The sequence below is a fragment of the Archocentrus centrarchus genome, chromosome 16, assembly GCF_007364275.1.
Source record: "Archocentrus centrarchus isolate MPI-CPG fArcCen1 chromosome 16, fArcCen1, whole genome shotgun sequence".
In the NCBI taxonomy this organism is placed as follows: domain Eukaryota; kingdom Metazoa; phylum Chordata; class Actinopteri; order Cichliformes; family Cichlidae; genus Archocentrus; species Archocentrus centrarchus.
The window spans coordinates 15,143,424-15,163,862 of NC_044361.1; the positions used below are offsets into that span (position 1 = coordinate 15,143,424).

General features: G+C 40.0%; 1 protein-coding gene across 1 annotated transcript in view; it reads left to right on the plus strand.

Moving 5' to 3' along the window:
* LOC115794073 (CUB and sushi domain-containing protein 3-like) overlaps nt 1-20,439 on the plus strand; it is a 238,215-nt gene that overhangs the window by 86,233 nt on the left and 131,543 nt on the right. Inside the window, exons 13-22 of the mRNA XM_030749325.1 lie at nt 235-417; nt 1,062-1,388; nt 2,183-2,377; nt 2,844-2,982; nt 5,032-5,219; nt 10,180-10,368; nt 12,375-12,491; nt 17,430-17,645; nt 18,961-19,149; nt 19,929-20,098. Coding sequence (XP_030605185.1) covers nt 235-417; nt 1,062-1,388; nt 2,183-2,377; nt 2,844-2,982; nt 5,032-5,219; nt 10,180-10,368; nt 12,375-12,491; nt 17,430-17,645; nt 18,961-19,149; nt 19,929-20,098 — 1,913 coding nt within the window. The remainder of the gene's footprint in view (nt 1-234; nt 418-1,061; nt 1,389-2,182; nt 2,378-2,843; nt 2,983-5,031; nt 5,220-10,179; nt 10,369-12,374; nt 12,492-17,429; nt 17,646-18,960; nt 19,150-19,928; nt 20,099-20,439) is intronic.

Here is a 20,439-nt window from a genome sequence, read left to right on the forward strand (position 1 = left end):
TTTTCCTGTCTGCCTTCCTACTGATCTGTCACTCTTTTATCTATCTACTTCTTAAAAAACTTCCTTAACCCAACTCCCAGACTCTTCAACTGCACCTTTATAGATAATCTTAAATAAATAATAAAAAAAAAAAACTATCTCAGACTACTTGCCTTGACTTAATCCTCTGTCCCTCTCCAACTCTCTTTCTCACTTACTTCATCTGTCCATGCTATTCTTTTCTCCTCTCTGCAGAAATTGACAAAGAGAGTTGTGGCGACCCTGGTACACCTCTGTATGGCTATCAAGAGGGAACTGGTTTTTTAAACGGAGATGTTTTACGCTTTGAATGCCAATTTGGATTTGAGCTCATTGGGGAAAGGATGATAACCTGCCAGAACAACAATCAGTGGTCAGCTAATATCCCCATCTGCATATGTGAGTCCCACACTTGTTTTAATGACAGTGGATAAGCAATTACTTATGTGCTTCAAAAGTTCACAGTGACACTGTGAAGCTATTTGAGAAATAATTACAGAGTTGTTAACTGAACATGCACAGCACTGCAAACAGCCAGCAAAGCACATTAGATGAAATGGGATGTCAATTGCATTTGCTGTTTAGGCTTGGTTTGGGGCTGGAGAAGGTAACCTGCGTTATACTATTCATTGTCCAATGTCAGGACAACCTTCTTCCTGTAGTTTCAATATTCCTAACCTATATCCATAACAAAAACTTAGACTTCTGTTCCTTTGAGTTAACTGACTCCTTTGGGACAGTGTGCAGTATTCTGGCGCACCTATATTCATATATGTCTGTATTTCTGTGCACTAAGTTCTCTGTTCGGTCCTGCTTACAGTTTCATGTTTCTCAAGCTACTCAGCGCCCTTGGGAGTGAGGCTGTCTCCAGATTGCTGAGCTACTTATACAGTACTGACATTGTTCTATACAGATCTCTGTGCCCGGTCCTGTTATGGCAGAATCTGCAGTGTAGACATGTCATGTGGCCAGTGAGAGTTGCTGTAAAACAAATTGCTTACTTGGGGTATATAACTGATGTTTTTGCCCTCTCTGTCACACAGTTCCCTGTTTCTCTAACTTCACTGCACCCATGGGGACCGTGTTGTCTCCAGACTATCCAGAAGGCTACGGGAACAACCTTAACTGTGTTTGGCTGATTATCTCTGAGCCTGGCTCCAGGATCCATTTGGCCTTCAATGACTTTGATTTGGAGCCTCCCTATGACTTTCTTACTATCAAAGATGGGGATCACTCAGGAGCCACGATACTAGGACGCTTCTCAGGGGCTGAAGTTCCTTCCCATCTGACATCCAATAGCAACGTTTTGCAGCTGGAGTTTCAGGCTGATCACTCAATGTCTGGGAGAGGTTTCAACATCACCTATAGTAGTAAGTGACTAATCAAAGGGTAAATGAAACCAATAGACAGAGAAATACATCCACCCTTTTCCTTTCATGGTTAGGGATTTGTTTGGTGATTTGTCTTGATAACAGTATTGGGTCTCTCTGACCTCTTAAAATTGTACAATTTTTTTCAAAGCAATTAACCAAAGAAAAAATAATTACTGAGCATAGAGTGAAAATTAGTTTTATGCATGGAAGAGGAATGAAATTCAGCTGCACCTGTAGTTTATATGAATGAGCATGTTCTCAGTCACAAAACATTATTGTCCTTATTATTCTTTTAGAATAATTAGTTATATTTTGTTAGTAATAATTTACATTACAATTCACTGTATCACAAATAATTAAAAAGCAAAGGTTGATAAGGTATTGCCAAATTACAGCTGAGGTATGTAAACCTAGCACAGCTTTTTCAGTCAAGATTTAGGTAGAAAAGCTATACTGCAGCATAATCTATGCTAATTGTGCCTTAATAAACAAAAAGCACCGTTAAGTATTGGGAATAAAGTGCTTAACTCTCATACCTTATTGCCTATACAATGCTGCTGTAATTCTTTTTTTTTTTTTTTTTTTTTGTCCTGTGCAAATCACAACAAGATTTAAAGACCGAGGCTATTGTCAACCTCAGATGTACAGAGCAGACCCTTGTACATTCTTTTTTCCTCTCTTACGGACAGCTACATCCATTTCCCTTATCTCTCTACTATTCAAAGACCCAATTTCTCATTCACACAAGAGCATTTGTCACTAGATCTTGCTCCCTTTCTTCTCATTACAAGCTTTTGGGCATAATGAGTGCCCTGACCCTGGCATACCGTTGAACGCTAGGCGCTTTGGGGATAATTTCCAGCTGGGGAGCTCCATCTCTGTTGTTTGTGAGGAAGGCTTCATCAAGACACAGGGAGCTGACACCATCACGTGCCATCTGGAAGAAGGCAAGGTGATGTGGAGTGGACTCATTCCCAAATGTGAAGGTACTGATATGCAATTGCTATCAATTATTATGTGGATGCTGGACATAGAGTATAAGTTAACTGCTGAGCTGAGATGAGAAAGAAAGAACAGAAACATGATAAAAAAAAAAAAAAAGTGAGTGGGTTAGTGTGGAACACGCAGTTCAGTCCATCTAAACTGGGCTGGATTTATTTTCAGGTATCTGTGTAACTCCAAGCCTTTGGTGACTCATTCTATAAGTGTTTTCTTTCAATATTTTTTCATGTGGGTATGAAAAGATTACCGAGTGGTATCACCTTTCAAACAACTTATGTTTTCTTTCTTCTCCTCTCCTCTCCTCTCCTCTCCTCTCCTCTCCTCTCCTCTCCTCTCCTCTCCTCTCCTCTCCTCTCCTCTCCTCTCCTCTCCTCTCCTCTCCTCTCCTCTCCACATGTCTTTATCTTCCTCATCCTCCCCAAAAAACTCCCACTTCTTCTTCTCCTCCAGCTCCTTGTGGCGGACACTACTCAGGGCCATCTGGTGTCATCCTCTCCCCTGGGTGGCCAGGCTACTATAAAGATTCTTTGAGTTGTGAGTGGGTCATTGAGGCCGAGTTGGGACGCTCCATCAAGATTAGCTTTGACAGGTCTGTATGACAGTACTGCAACAACTCAGCCATTGAAACAAAGACACACACTCATATGTAGACTTACAAAAAGCCAGCTCTTGGTGTAGTATATTCACATGCTGTACTGCATTTGAGTACTAGTGTACTTAAGCATACACAGACACTGATCTTACATGCCTTTAGTTCATGCATATACAGTACATGTACACAAACACAAATGGCTCCTCTTGGCTGTGGAAACCTCTAAGTTAGAAATAGAAAGTCAGAGGAGGAAGAACACAGACCTGGGTCTAGTTTCCAAAAATGTTGAAAGCCTCAGTAATCCTTTATCTGGCTTACCCGCTTTTCTCACTTCCTGAGAGAGCTTCAATAAAAAAAGAAGGGAAATTAAAATCTTGCTTTGAAATCTATATTTCTCAATGTTAAAAAGCGAAATCATGAAATTACTTCATTCATGTTGCATAATTATCGCTTTTCAAAGGGCTACTTTAAATGAAGCCTCTTTTCCCCTTCGCTTACTTAAACTGAGCGCATGTTTGTGCCTGTTTTATGCATTACAATTATACAGTTTCTTGTGTAAGTGAGATAAGTACACACAGATTTCTGTCAATAATATTGACAGACACTGTCATGGTCCTGGGTCCGTTTGCCGCAGTGTGTTTTGTTTATGCTTTGTTTTGTATTGCATTTATCTTTTCTGGGTTTCTTTTGTTTGTGGGTTTGGTTATGTTTTGATTTCTAGTTCCTTGTGTTGCCCGGTGTTCAGTGTCTAGTCTGCGTCTTTGTTCCCTCGTCTGACTTCCTGTTTTATTTTGTTAGTTTTCTAGTCCCTGTGTGTTGTGTTCTGTTTTGCTTTCCCCTTGTCATTAGTGTTATGTGGTTCACCTGTGTTTCCAGCTGTTTCCGCTCTCCTCATCAGCCCTCTTGTGTACTTAAGTCCTGTGTTTCCTCTGCTTGTTGTCGCGTCCTCGTCGTTGTCTCAATCATCTTTGTCACCGACTGTTCCTGCTGTGGACCCTCATGTCATGCTTCTGCTCTTGCTCATGTTCAAGTTAAGTTGTTAAGTTAATTCTAGTCAAAGTTTTATGTGAGCTATGATGCTGCTGGCACCTGACCAGCTCTGTTACGTGCTTTGTTCAAGCAATAAACGCTGAAGCTTTAGTTTTATTAAAGCCTCCTGAGTCCTGCATTTGGGGTCCTCTTCCTTGCCGGCCACAGCAGCACATGACAGACACATGATGTTGATGGCACTTTCATTTCCAGGAACTATTGCAATTATTGGAATTTTCGCTGTGCAGCTGATTTCATCTCATCTGTTGCTGCAAAATTAAGATTTTTTTTTTCTGTCAAACTAAAATTTTCTGTAGCACTTTTGTTTATACCTTGGTGATAATGTGGAAATAGCAAGTTATTACCACTTAAATGCCAAAGTAATATCAAGTAATAACCAAATAATATCTTGTAAGGTTATACTTGGAATCACCTGTGGTAATTTATGTGTAATAACCAAGAATCAGGTTGGCAAAATACAAAATTACATATGATATGGTAATACTTTAATATAAACTTATGATAAAGAGCCTGGCATCTCCTCCTCATGCTGGTCACCAGCTTGGTCACCACTGCTGTGGGATGGCATCCTATTCTTCAACCAGTATTAGTCAGCCAGTGTGGTTGTGCTGGCCACTCTGGTATGAACAACATGCCCAAGCTGATGTTACAAGTGTTCAGTGGGGTTGAGGTCAACGCAAGCCGTTCTATCCTCTCCACTCCCAAGTTCTGGAGGTAGTCTCTGATAAACCCCCTCTGTGAGGGTGAGCGTTGCCATCTTGGAGGATAGAGTTCAGTCCCAGACTGTGGAAACATGGAATTGCTACTGGTTGCATAATCTCATCTCAATAGCTCTCTGCGTTGAGATAGCTTCCACCTTATTATCCCACTATTGCCACATTATTTCCAAGCTGTAATATGAGGTGCAACCAAATTTTCTCTCAAAAATAAATTGTATATGTGTACTTAAACTCCATATCTCTCTCCTTTTTTTTTTTTTTTTGTTTTTGTTTTAAGGTTTCAAACTGAACTCAGTTATGACTTCCTGGAAGTTCACGATGGTCCCAACCTGCTTTCTCCTCTGATTGGCTCTTTTAATGGAACCCAGGTCCCTCAGTTCCTGTTCAGTAGCAGTAACTTCCTGTATCTACTTTTTACTACCGATAACAGTCGATCAAACAGTGGCTTCAAGATCTTCTACGAAGGTAAGAGTAAAGTACTATTGCCTGTATTTCCTTCAGACAAAAAAGCTAGATGAGATGGTACACAATCAGTTCTGTAATTAGACACTTAGAGTCAAAAAAAAAAAATTAAACTATGCTTCAGTTAGAGGCACTGGAGACCTATGTAAGTTAGTCAGCTTTTCTGTAACACTTTTAAGTTTTGGAAACCAAATGTCAAGATTAAACTTTGTTGAGTAAATTTCAGGTGTATTACATGTCAAGAGCACTGGTATTATCATAACAACATGCATTAATGAGCTTGGGTTCACTGACCAAATTAATTCAGTTTAGGTACTGTGATTAACATTTAAAAGTGATAGATTATCATTTTTTTCATGAGTGCTTAGCTTAGCTGGGGAGGTCAGCACTGCTGTTGTGAATTTTAGATTATGTCTTGACTAGTGTTGAATCTTCACAATTAACATACTGTGCATTTGAGTCTGGTTATTAGTTTAACTGGAGCTTTTTTGTGAGAAGGTTAAAAAGCTAATGCAAAAAACTAAACTTTGCATATTCATCAAAGTCACTTGTTGAATATTGTAGGGGCTTTACCTTAGAATATAAAGTACCTTGAGGCAACTGTTGTTGTGTGTCATCCATCCATCCATCCATCCATCCACCCACCCAGCTACCCACCCACCTACCTTCTTCCACTTATCCGGGGCCGGGTCGCAGGGGCAGCAGTCTAAGCAGAGAAACTTAGACCTCCCTCTCCCCACCCATCTCCTCCAGCTTCTCCATGGGAATACTGAGGCACTCTCAGGTCAGCCGAGAGATATAAATCTTTCCAGCATGTCCTAGGTCTCCCCTACACACCTTCCAGTCCCCCTTCTTGAAGATGGGAACCACCACCCTGGTCTTCAAATCTAGAGGCACCAGATCAGAGTTCTCCCCCTGGTCTCCAGACTCTGCTTACTCTACAGAGGACATGTCAGTGGCATTAAGGAGGTCCTCAACTTAATCCTTCCAGCCACTGACTAGATCCTCATTTGAAGCCAACAGTATCCCACCCGCACTATACACTGTGTGAACAGAGCAGCGCTTTCCCCTGCTGAGTTGCCTGATGGTTTGCTTCAAGGCAGTTCAAAAGTCCTTTTCCATAGCCTCACTGAACTCCTCCCACATCTGAGTTTTTGCTTCAGGTATCGCCTAAGTCACATGCTGCTTGGACTTCTGGTACCCATCTGCTGCCTCTGAAGTCCCACAGGCTAACCAAGCCAGATAGGACTCCTTCTTCAGCTTAATGATTCCCTTCACCTCCTGTGTCCACCATCTCTTTTGGGGATTACCACCACGACAGGCACCAACCACCTTGCAACCTAGGGTGTCCTGGTGCCACGTGCATTTATGGATATCCCTATGTTCGAATGTGAACATAAGGAACATAAGGACCCATTCCTCAACCCAAAGGTGCATGGAAATGACCTTGTTGTCTACGTGTGAAAACTTCAACATCCAGGCAGCAAGCCGAGGGGATACAAGGATACTTGCTCCAGCCCACCGCCCACAGCAACTCCAGACTGGACCAGAGTCCAGCCCTTCTCCACGAGACGAGCCCAGGCCATGCATTGAGATGAGCCCAACTACATCTAGCTGGTATCGCTCAACCTCACACACTAACAGGCTATTTCCCCACCAGAGAGGTGACGTTTCATGTCCTAATTGCCACCCTTGATAGCTGGGGATGGGTCCGCCAGAGCCTCTGGCCTTGGTTGCCCCCGACACACACTGCACCCCACCTCTACGGCACCTCCTGTGGGTGGTGGGCTTACAGGAGGGAGGCCCATGTCTCGCCTTTGGGCTGTGCCACAGGCTAAGGCCCACCCACCAAGCCCTCTCCCTTGAGTACTTTCCCCAGGCCTGGCTCCAGGGTGGGGCCCCAGTAATCCTATCTTGGGCAGGGTAAACTGTTAACATGAGCTTCCTGTCATAAAAGTCGTCTGAATTGCTCTTCGTCTGGCCTCTCGTCCATGACCAATTTGCCTTGGGAGACCTTACCAGGGGGCAAAAGCCCTGGGACAACATAGCTCCTAGGATCCCTGGGACGCACAAACCCCTCTACCACGATAATGTGGTGATTTGCAGAGAGAGGTGTTGTGCACTATATAAATAAAATTTAATTTAATTTAATACATCTTCCAGACTTCTTCTCATCAAAGCCTGCGTACCCTGTGAATGTTTACTGTTTATGATAGGTTCGTGCTTTAAGTCCATAAGCTTTGTCTTTGTCAGTTGTGACATTGTGTTTAATCTCTTTATGATTGTGATTGCTTGTGCAGAAGTCAGAGTCAATGTAAGTTCTTAATTTAATGTAACTTACTTTAGCCTGATTTATAGTGCACTCTGTGCTGTCATTCTCACTGAGTCTATCATTGAGGCTGCACAGTCATACTAGCAGCATATTTGTTACCATATTTATACATACATGTTTTTCTGCTACTTGTTTTCCCTCTCTAAGTGTTTTCAGAAAGTACCACTGGTAAATATTTTTGCAGTAAACAAACATGAAACAATGCTGATGTTGTTGATGTTGCTCAGTAAAGGAGTTGAACATCAATTAGTCTGACTCTTGGATAGATGCTTTGTAGTGGTCAATAAAAATTATCCAGGTAGTCTGTGGGTAGAAGATCAAACGCTGTGCTGTAAACTGTAAATGTAAACAAATGCTCAAAGTAAATACTGTAGGAGCAAGGTCAGTGGAGTTTAAGGACTTTTTTTTGTCAACAGTGCATTTGATGTCTTTGGAGCTGTGGTCACAGATGACAGTGACAATGTGGGAAAGCAACTCTTTACTGACTGGCTATCCAAATCTGTTGTTAACAATGTACTGCCGCTTGTCAGGTGCAAAGGTAGCCCCATGCTTGCAAACACAAGGTTGTAGAGTAAGGTTAAGTTAATCTAATCTGTGCAACTGAAGCAAACTATTAGCTCTAAAAGGCACATAATTTGAATTGCGACTCTGCATGCATCATTATGCACGGAATGGTAGTTTTTGAAAAAGCGAGTAGAAAAATATTCTAGACATAGTGTGATTTATTTTCACGATTGTTTGCACTAGCACCATTACCCCTGCCACTCCAATTTGATTCATAAGACAGAGGTTGTTATTATGTGTGTGTTATTGACTGAAAGCAGGCCACAAGTGCTTTTGTCTTATTACGTTTCAATCTCAAGTGCATTTTGCTTTTGTTGATGAGGCTATCGAAAAGCAATAACAGTAAGATCATATTAGCTCCTTCCATTGCCTTTTAGGACATATCTTATTGCGGAAATACTTCTGGGAAAACTAGCCTAGTTCATTTGTAAAATTGGTTGTGCAAAATAAGGGTGAGTTATGTTGTGAATAAAGTGAGGCACAGAAACACTGTATCATTCCCTTTGTGTACAAGAATCTTAGATCTATTCAGTTAAATAAAAATTACAGCATGTTATAAAATTGTTTGTAGCTTCAAACATTTAATACATAGTACGGAATATTTGGCTTGGGGATGAAAGTAAATTATTTTCCCACAAAATACCTGCACCCTAGAGGCTACTGCTAGCCGTGATCAATTACTACTCTACATATTAAAGCAAAATTCATAGGTTTCCCTACTAAAACCAAGTGTGATGAAAGTAGTGCAAAGCAAGTTTCCTACAGCGGCTTAGAGGAGCAAAGCAATCTCCCTGTTAGCACACAGGTCTAATCAGGTTGTTATTAATGACTTTAATCTATAGCTTACAAATCTTCTTACATTGTGTCACTGCGCCATGTTGCTACAAGTAAATTCTGCAGGTCAGATTTTATTATGGCGAAGCTTTTCAGATTATATATTTGACATACTTAGCGTGTGTGTGTCTTGCTCTGTATGACTTTGCACGGGGTGCAATTACAGTGTTGTACCTTTAAATACATGCTGAGCTCACAGTCACTGATACCAGATATGCATATAAACATATGCTTGTTTTCAGCTATATCTTTATTACTTTTTTTAAACTTTACATAAAATAATAAACTGTCAACATAATTCCAGAAAAACAAACCCTTTCCTCACCAGTGACTTAGAAGTGCTTACACAACTGCTTTTAATTGCTAAAATCAGCGTACTTTTAGCGCATCAAAAGCAATCCTACGTGGAAGACATCCAAATGGTCGTCCTGGAAATCACAGGGAAAAATGAGGGCATCTCTTTACAACTTGCATCACTGCAAATTAAGAGAGTTGAAACCAGCTCACGGTAGGAGTAAAACTATCAGGCAAATATGTTTTTGTGAAAACCAGAAGTGGTGTTCCACTAGCTCACTAGCATGGAAGGAAATGAAGGGTGTGTACAGTTTCACCAAGGTCATGCTCTGAATTCACTCTCTCCATGAAACTACTGCCCTTTATTCTCAAACAGTACCTGCCTAAATGGCATGAAGATAAAACTCTGTTTTCTTAAAAATCAAAGAAACTGACAACTCTATCAAGGTTATTCAGAAAGAAACTGTCAAGCATTATAGCAGTGAGTGCAATAGTTCATTTTTCTGCAGTCTCTACTGTGTACTAACACAGCCTTTGTCACTGTTTGAAACGTCTTTTGTTTGTCATAAGAGAGGATTCTTTAAAGTTAAGAGTAAAAGAAAGGCACGGTAAATCGCTTTACTTATTATATTATGCATACAACCTGAGACCTGCCTTTTGTTGCTGTGATTTTACCATCAAAGGTTTGATCAGCACTTTTTTTAAATTATTATTTTATAGAGAAAATGTGACCCAGAAATTTCAGTGAATGCAAAAATAGAACTGGCATTTCATGTTTCACGAATGCAGTCCACCTCTGGATTGTAAAGGTCACATTATATTTAGTATCAAAAGATGTGAAGAAGATGTGGTGTAGAAATCAGATAAAACTGTAGTTAACTGAAATACCAATGTAAAGACTGTCGGTGTAAAGAGAATATTTCATTTTAATTTCTCTAGTGGTCACACTGGACACGTACTCCTGTATGGATCCTGGTATCCCAGTAAATGGCATGCGGTTAAGCCATGACCTGTCCATCGGCTCAACTGTGACCTTCCAGTGTGACCCAGGATACAGACTGAGCCATGAGGAACCTCTAGTTTGTGAGAAGAACCACTTTTGGAGCCACCCACTGCCCACTTGTGATGGTATATATGCATTCCTTCTTTCAGTATTTCAGTAGTTATTTAACTATACAGTTTTTGGGATGGGATTTCTGACATATTTTTAAATGTGATCTTTTTTCTACTAATTTTTTTTTTTTTTTTTTTTTTAAATTAGAGTATGTACTGTCAGTTTTTAGCCACAGTACTTAAAGGATACTGCCACCAGTAGATTCTTCTTAGCCCTAAAAAAGGCACTCTGTTTGGCCCAGCATCGTCAGTAAACAAATAGCCCAGAGTACGTTTGACCAGCAAAACAGGCACTTATCATACTGCCTTTTATGCAGTACAACTAGTGCTTTAGTGAAAAACTTACTGGGGTGTTAGAAATTAAGTGACACGGAAGACAAATTTTGCTTCACTTCAAAGCACGAGGCACAACATGTTCCTGGTAGATTTGATATCTCGCATAATGCTCTGGGCTGTATTTGAACAATGTTGCCTTTTGTACTGTTTACATTAGTATCACACTTGAAGAACATTTGTGAAAATGATCATTGCTGTGTACAAACCGTAAATGATGTCCCTTTGTCGCGGATCACTCAGCAGAAACTAAATAACAAATAAAATACATGCAGTGGTTGGCAAGGAGCGCCATACTGCACATATGATTCAGTGCCATGTTGTTATAGTTTCATACCAGTGGTTGTTCTGAAGATTTATTTTATATCTGGGAGCATAGTTTTGCCAAGGTATGTGCCAGACTGGTGCCAAATGCATTGGCTCTCTGCCTATGGAGCCTCTAAAGTAGACCGTTTGCCAAGCATACTCATCCACTTTTAATGACTTTATGTAATTTTGGCTCATTAATAAAATATTTGATATAATTTAGTCGGTGGGTAAGGATTCAGTCCTTGATGTGTTGTGTTCACTGGAAGGCCTGCGGGTGGAAGGAGAGAGGATAAGAGTGGGGGTGGGTGTGTGCAGCTGTGGAGCTCAAGGCATCCTAGTGGTCCTCCAAAATATCATCTGGCGTTCATTACTTTGAAAATGTCTACACGCACAAGAGACCTACTTCTAATATTTGTCAACTATAGCTGTTCTGAAAAAGGTATTCATGCGTTTAGTTGTAAAGTCACCCACAGGGTAGTCAGGCCAGAGAGCGCATACCTAGGCACACACAAATCTCGCCAAATTTCATTCATGCTGAGTTCATGACCTTTATGTAAATTGCTGGTTCTTATATAGTGCTTTTCTGCTCTACATGAGCACTCAAAGTGCATGTCACATTTACCCATTCACTCTGATGAACGCATCAGGAGCACCTCAGGATACTTTAGCATGCAGACTGTCGCAGCCAGGGATCAAACCACCAACCTTCCAATCAGAAGGTGATGGGCTCTACCTCCTGAGCAACAGCCACCCATGTGAAACAACAAAATCTAATGACATCATAAGAAAAGGTTTACATGCTTGAACAATTTTCAATTACGCCAGTTAGCCTTCAAACAGTTCAAGCCTCACCCCAACAATCCACAGCAACCAGTCATATTACTGAGGTGATGTGAGTTGTTCCTCTACACGGTTACAACTAGATTGCTTAAATGACTAACTAAAAATAAGTACAAATGAGTCAGATGACTGTTTCTCTTTAGAAGAAATTTCTACCTTGAAGTCACACTGATCGTAAATCCAGATGCTGTAATCCTCTGAATATGCTTGTAAGTTGTTTTGTGTTCTAAATAAATGGATTATCATGTTTTGTGATGGTGTCTTTCAGTTTAAGTTCCCATGAAATAAGAAAATCTGGATGGATAGCTAAATGAATGAATAATTTATTGTCATGTTAGGCACTGGGGCCGGTTTGGAGTGTGTTGCTTTGGCAGAATTACAGGTGCTCATAAAAATAGCAGGACAGGATGTGATATGACTCGCATGCATTATTCATGTAAACCTCTCCTCTGTCTTCAGGTGAAGGATTTATTGGTTCATTTACAATTTACCTTTTTTCACCAACAGTTATCTTTCATTATCTTCCCTTTTTTATTCAGCATCATGTGGTGGCGATATCAGGGGACCTGGAGGGATTATCTTATCACCTGGCTACCCTGAGCTGTATCCTAACTCTCTAAACTGTACATGGACTGTAGAAGTCAGCCATGGAAAAGGTAGGAGAAGGCCATTATATATTTGTATATGCATGCAAGCAGTTAGGAACAGCTAAGATACCCAGATGCCTCAAACTCCCAAGCTTGAGGAAGATATAAATACCACACCCCCTTTCCCGGGGGGTTCAGAGGGAAATTTTATATATACCAATATTTAATTTTCTCTTCCTTTCTACAGTGAGTCACACATTTAATATTCTCAACAATGGGCAAATTATGTAACCATAAATTAAGAGGACACACCCCCTCCCCAGCAGAGACTAGGAATATTAAATGATTTATTATTATGAACTGAAAAGAGTGCAAAATGTGCATTTAATCAGGCAAAGATAATTTAAATGCACTGCTTCTCTTATTATTGGCAACTAGCCAGGCTGTGAGTGGTGGTTCCACAGTGCAGTGTCTAACGTGTAAAAGACCCCCAGTTCAATGCTGGGAGGAGACATCCCTTGGAGTTTGTATCAGGAAGGGTATCTGATGGAAAATCCACCAAACCAAGTATGCAGAGTCATCTGCTGTGGTGACCGTTTGTGAATAAGGGAGAAGCCAAAAGAAGTATAGAAATATTACACAATGTAATGTTCACATTTTTTTTTGTATCAGACTATTCTGTTTATTTTGCTGCTCTCTGTGTCTATGTGACTTTTTCTTTATTTCACAAACACTTTGTCCAGTATAATTTTAACTTTGTGAGTGAATTTCTTGGGGAATTGCACTCCTGAGTTTGGTCTAATTTTTGTGATCCTCTCTCTGTTACTTGGCAGTAACATATTTTATAAATAAACTATTGACTCTGTTGGCGATCATTGCTGATGCTTAAAGCAGTGACACTGGGCACATCCTCTACTGTAGTTTGAAGAAACCGTCTACCACTGGGTGCTGTTTCCTAAGTGTGAATGGGATCTTACATTCTCGGGAGACAATTTTTATTTATTTATTTATTTAATTTTATGAACAGCTTTAACTTTTAAGTAGGACACCTGCTAAGACAAATCATGTACCTCAGTTTTATTCACCAATTGCTCTCTGTTTTATTACCTTAATTCTGTTTTCACAGCACTCAACATCAATTATGTGATCACTCATTATTATTTGAAAAGCACACTGAACTCATCACATTGCCCTAGCTGTATTATCATCACATTTGGTGATAGTGTTTCTTGTTATCCTTTCCCAAAAGACCCACTGAAATTCCTTATTCAACTTTTTGTGTGTTACCAGGTAGTCCTGTTGTCAAAAACTCGTAGCTCTATTTTCGTTTGGGTTACCTTTTCACAGACCTATCAGCAGTCTCCCTTCTTGGAGTTGTTTAACACCATAAAATCATACTATTTAATTTAATGTTTAACTCTTCACCCCAATTCTTTCTTTGCTATGTAATATTAATGTAATTACGATCCACATACTTACAGTATATTCAGTAAGCTCTTGATGGCAAGTTTAAAGGTTTATCTCTGTGTGTAACTCGTATAAGGAAACTGCATCCAATAAATTAGTGCTGTACTCACTGATATCACATAACGCTTCACTGGATAACTCACACTAGCAGGTCAGTGCTTTCTTTTTATCTGCACTGTGCCATCATTTCCTTTTTTCTATATTATTTCTTTGTGATGTATGCATTAACTGCACCCACAACTCCAAACCAATAATATCAAGAAACAATGAAAACCTCTAATTAACTGACTGATTATAATTCCACTCTACAGCAGCTCTACAGTAAGTTATTCCAAAAGCCAAAGTCATGTAGTGTCAGGCAATCAGTATTAAATCTCGTATGTACATGTACACATTAAAAGGAAAAAAAAAAAAACTTGTGAAACTAAGAACTCTTACAAATATCTCATCTTTATAAGAATCCTGTTTTTTGATAATGTTTTCAATTCAGTTGATTGCATGTGTTTTAGTCTCTGAATTTGCTAATCCTGCCTCGACAAAAACAAAGCAGTGAAGTCCTAGAAACACTGTAAGATTGAACATCTGTATAAACATCTGCGTCTGCATAAGGCTATGGAATAAATATGTCATTTCTGAAGGCACACGGGTTATTTGTTCAGACAGCCTTGCATATCACCTCAGGATCTGATTTACAGTTAACCAAAGCTATAACATAGCCAGTTGTTGTTAGTACAAAGTCTTATTACGATCTACTGTAGTTGCATTTTAAATTTAAGGGACTTGTAGCATTTGTGTGAATAAATGCCTGTAAATTCCATTTCAGTGTCATCAGTCTGGTGAAACTGAAAATGGTGAATGTAGTTAACATTATGAAGTAGTATATTTGAACCCAAACAGACCTTTTCCTAAACCTAACCATTTTGAGGCCTAACAGAGAGTGAAAATAAAACTAAGTGGGGGGAAATATTAAGGGAAAAAACTTTGCTTCCACATGGGGTGGCTGTAGGTCAGGAGGTAGAGGAGCTCACCTACTAATCGGAAGGTTGGTAGATCAATCCCTGGCTGCTCCAGTCTGCATGTCAAAGTATCCTTGGGCAAGATACTGAACCCCAAATTGCTCACATATGCAACTGTTGGAGTGTGAATGGTAGATAGAAAGCACTTAAGCTTAGAAAGAAGTGTTTGTATGAATATGGGTGAATAAGGCATGTTGTGTAAAGCACTTTGAGTGCTCAACATAGAGTAGAAAAGTGCTGTATAAAAATCAGTCAAACTACATGGGAGACTGCAGTTTATATCTCATGTTAGCAAATGTATTTTTGACAGTGGAGAGAAGGACAGGACATGCATGAGAGAAAGTGTAAAAATTCCATTCAGCAAATGGTCATTGGATGGCATTTGAACTTGGGACTTCCCACTTAGGCCACACGTGACCCGACCAGACACCTGTTAGGTCACCTGATTTGGCTGTCTTGATTGGAAGACTTGCTCACCATAGCCCGTGTCCCACATAACATATACGAATACGAATATGAATACCTTTATTAGTCCCACAATGGGGAAATATAGAAATATAGATGCATGTTTTCTCTACTTGAAGAAATATATATGTTTCAATAGATTATGAATCTTTTATCACTGTATTGTGTCTTTTTATCTTTGGTTAATCAATGCAAAACAAATTCATCTTTAGAGATAGTAGCTATGTAACCAAGCCACTTTTTATTAACCACATCATGCACCTACTGTATTACAATATTAGAAAGTCTCCTCACAAGATTTGCCCTTGATTAATTGGCCATTTGCTTTTATGCTCTGTAATATAATTGGTGTTTTACAGAGAACAATCAATCATTCCAATTTGTTATTTATTTTAGAGCCATTTTGGACTTCTTTATTAAGTGAGCCAAGCATTGTGGAGGACATTATAGAGTCATATTCCAACAGATTCAACAGATGGCATTGAAATGGCGTCACTGATGGTGCTGAAAAGCAGCCAAGTGGCCATCATGGATGGAATGAAGATGCCGTTATTGGGTCTGAGTTACATTGTGATAAAATAGAAATATACTGTCTATACAGTAAACAGATATAGATCTTGATTTCCTGCTTAAAACTTCAGTAGCATTTTATTGATATAAAACTTAATCTTCACCAACCTGAATGCAATTCATAGATTTTCTGTCATTGGTTCTGTTTTCTTTTCTGGTGTAAATCAGTCACTGGCCAGCTAGAATAGGTAGGGGTGTGTCTTCCTTACGTCTTTGTTTTACCAGGTTCATTTTCAGGTGACAGTATTGATTTTTAGTCTGTGCCCTTAAATTTAAACAACAAATGCATATCTTAACCTTTTAGAGTAATGTGCAGAAGTCTTGAGCCACCCCTATTTTACTTCCAATGTAACAGACTTTCTTGTAATTTTTAAAGTGATCTTGAGCAGGCTTTCTGCACGTTTTTTATTTGGAGATTAGCTGCTTTTCACTCATTTTTGGCCCTTGTACCTGCCCGTTTTCATAGGAATGTTTATTAAGCCATTTAACACTAACCCATGAATCATGCGAGCATAAAACTCAACTCTAACCTAACTCAAGGGATGAAACAGTGTTTTGTCTACATATATTAGACAACTCAGCAAAGAACCATTTTTTAAATCGTATCTTTAGGCACTATATACTGTAACTAGCAGCCTGTTGCACAAACACACAATTTGGTCCCATTTCTTTAGCTGAGACTGTGAAAAATGACACCGTTTTACAGGCATAAAATTTTTATTTTTGCACCAATAAATTTTCCCAAAGAGCTATTTACCAAAAATATGGTCTTATGGAGTGATGAATCCAATTTTTTGGATGTGAGTGTCAACAGTGAGTGTCTGCATCCATCTGTAAAACACAGTCGAGGTTGGGGAGCTTGTCAAAATTGATGGTATGAACACAGAAAAGTAACGTCAGATTTTGATCCACCATACAATAGCATCTGGAAAGTGTCTGATTGGCAACAATTGGCAATGATCCCAAACACACTGCCCATGCAGTAAAAGCATACCTGGATAGAAAAAATACACAATGAACACTATCAGTCATGAATTGGCCTCCCCAGAGCCCAGACTTCAACTTTACTGAAGCAGTGTGGGATGATCCTGACAAAGAATGAAACAAAGGGCAGCCAACATCCAAGGAAGAGCTTTGAATGTCCTTCAGGAAGCCCGGAGAACTATTCCTGAAGACTGCTTAAAGAAATGTCAAGAAAGCTGCGTAAGAGTTCAGGTTATACTGAAGACACACAAACTCTTTTTGTCTTATATACAGTCTTTCCACTTGTTTTTTTGCACGTTTCAATAAATTGTTGCCCCTGTTTCACATGCTCCTAGCAAATATAACGAAATGAGGGTGGCTCGAGACTTTTGCACAGAACTGTCTGTCAGGATGAGCATGAAACATGCATGTGGCCATGAATTCATGAATGACATGCTCCCTTCAGTTACTCTTTATATATTCCTGGAATCCTCTGACACTGGACTTTCTTATTTTCTCCTCCAAGGTGTCCAATTCACTTTTCACTCCTTCCACCTGGAGGATCACCATGACTACCTTCTGATAACAGAAAACGGCAGCTTCGCTCAGCCACTGGCTCGCCTCACTGGCTCAGAGAGGCCTGCACCAATTAATGCTGGCCTGTATGGGAACTTCAAGGCCCAGCTACGCTTCATTTCTGACTTCTCCATATCGCTGCAGGGATTCAACATTTCCTTCTCAGGTATGAGTCCATATGTGGGTTCTGTCTGTCGGAGGAGGTGGGAGAAGCGGTAGGGCGTGAAAGCTTTTAACAGAGCATGGAGGATGAATTGTGTGGAAAAGGCATAAAGGAGGAGTAAGGGTAATTAAAACAAGGGGTAGAAAGCAAAAGTGAAAAGCAGTCACAGGCATACAGAAAGAGTCAGTTCTTTCATTGATGAGATCAAAAGCACTAAGCCTCTCTAAAGTGCGCATAAAGTAACATGAGTGATTTGCCGGTCAGCAGGCTTAAGATAGACCATGCCTCAGGCCTGCGTCAGTCAGAGAAGGATAATTAAGAGACAACAGGGTCGTGCAGGTAGAGGGTGTCTGATCGTGAGGAGAATGATCATCAAAGTATTGCATGTGGGCCAGTCTCCTGAGGACTGAAGACGGCAGAAGGAGGGGGAGGTGTGTACAGAAATAATGGGCCCCCTGTATAGACGGTAAGAAATGGAGAATTAGACAGAGGTAGATACAAGGTTTAGAGAGGTAGATAGAGGGATAGAAAGGAGATGAGACAGATGGTGATGCTGAGTGAACAGGGTTGATAGAGAAGGGTGGAGAGAGAGTGAGGGGGGAGAGCAGCACACAGAGCAAGTAGGAAAAAAGCGAGACAGATAGAAGGTCTGCTTTATGAGCATCCAGGTTAAATGTTTTCCTGCTGTTCACTGAAGTGAAAGATATCTTATGAAGCCATGAATATTCATGAAACTTAGTTTCCGAATATGTATGTGTGTCTCCTTTCATGCTCTGCAATTATCATCTATACATTTCCTTATTAAAATTCATTCTTTTTTATCCTTTTATGACCTTTGATGAACGTCTGCCATGGCTCTCATTCTACATTCTACAGTAGATTGCTGCTGTAATGTTTTCAGTAGGCCTGAAATCAATAGGCCTGTACAGTACTCTATACTGCTAGATACAGACCGTGAGAGAAATGCTGATGGGAGTAAGCCCTTATTCCTCTTACTCCTGAGCTGCATTTTCTCAAATTATAAGGCCACCAGCAGCCCATGTGTAAAAATACTTCACGGAAGGTGGCCTAGTTTTTAGAGAGCTCATTCTTTATCCCGACAACCCGGAATCAAACTTTTGGCCAGATGAAGAGTCCTTGAGCAAGACAGGTAATCCCCACAAATTACAGTATTGCTTTGGCTGATCATGTCGTCTTCTTTGAAGGAAGCAAACAGAAAGACCGATTTTCCTCCATATGACTTATTTTCACAAGTAGAACGTGAATAGAGTATTAGTAATATATTTTTGGCATACTGTTTCACTACTCTTATCTACAGAGTATGATCTTGAACCTTGTGAGGACCCTGGAACGCCTCAGTTTGGCTGGCACACAGGCTCCAAGTTTGGCATCGGTGATTCTTTGTCATACTACTGCAACACGGGTTATCGTCTACAGGGGGCGAGGGAGATCGTGTGCCTGGGAGGTGGCCGACGCATGTGGAGTGCCCCTCTGCCAAGGTGTGTGGGTACGTGGTCAGCTGCTTTTTTTCTGTTTCCTTTCCTGTTTGTGTATGTTTGTAGAATTTATGCTGCTAGCCAGTGTCAGCTTTGAAATGTACTTTTTTTTATGAGACTTTTAAGAACCCAGCAGAATAGGCTCCAGTTAAGTCAATTACAGTTAAAAGGATAGACCTGTGATTAACTGATGTGAGCTGCTGGGTTAAAACTATCTAGGGAGATCTCATTTTCACTCGAGAAGGCTTAAGGGCAGATCACTTACATTACATTCACATTTTAAAAGGTTACCTTAGAGATCTAGTCATTGTGATAGTGTACCTAGCATGTTATTGAGTTTTCATGTGCACGTGTTCTTGTTTCAGACACATAGACTGAAAGTGTTGGTCCATTTGTTGCAAGAGAAATAGATACCATGCTGTTCTGTCCCTTTCTTTCAAAGTCTGCACTTGTTTCTGTGCTAGTTCATTCTGGTTAAGTAATCCTCTACTGTTGGCAACAAGGCCAGTGAATGTTGTTAAACCAGATATTAATCATTTAATCTGTGTTTCATAATATGTCAGTTCATAACAACTTTCATGATACTAAGGTAATAGAAAGGGACAGAGACTTTGTTATTTATGTAAAAATGTGTGAATTATACTTTTATCTCCTCAGGAAAAAGCTAATGAAGCAGTTTTACAACATCTATTAATTCTAGTGAATGTATTCCTAGTCTGGTTAAGCAGCACATGTTGTTGTGTGGCTGATTGTGCCGGTTGTCTGTGTGTTTGCTTTTTTTTTTTTGCAGCCGAGTGCGGATCAACGGTCTCCAACAATGAGGGAGTTCTTTTGTCCCCAAACTATCCAATGAACTATGACAACAGCCACGAATGCGTGTACAGCATTCAGGTCCAAACAGGAAAAGGCATCAACATCACTGCCAGCACCTTTGAGCTCGCACAAGGTGACGTTCTCAAGGTAACGGCGCCAAGCAGTCGCTCCTCTCTGTCGACAGACATGAAATAACCCACCTCAATTTTGTGTCTTTTTTTTTTTTTTTTTTAAATTAATGTTCAAATATGTGAGCATGGTCTTCATGCTTTTTGTTATTTGCAAAAAAAAAAGAAGAAGAAACAAAAGGATTGTGCAGGAAAGCACAAGGTAGAGTGCAGAATTGTTTTGTCTTAGACATCTGAAGGCCACGTACTTAATAGCAGCAGCAGCATCAGTATTCCTTTAGCGGGAAAAGATTCATTTATTTGCTCGTGGGCATTTTTAACAGTTTTGGTTAAGCACCACACATGTAATGAGAATGGCTG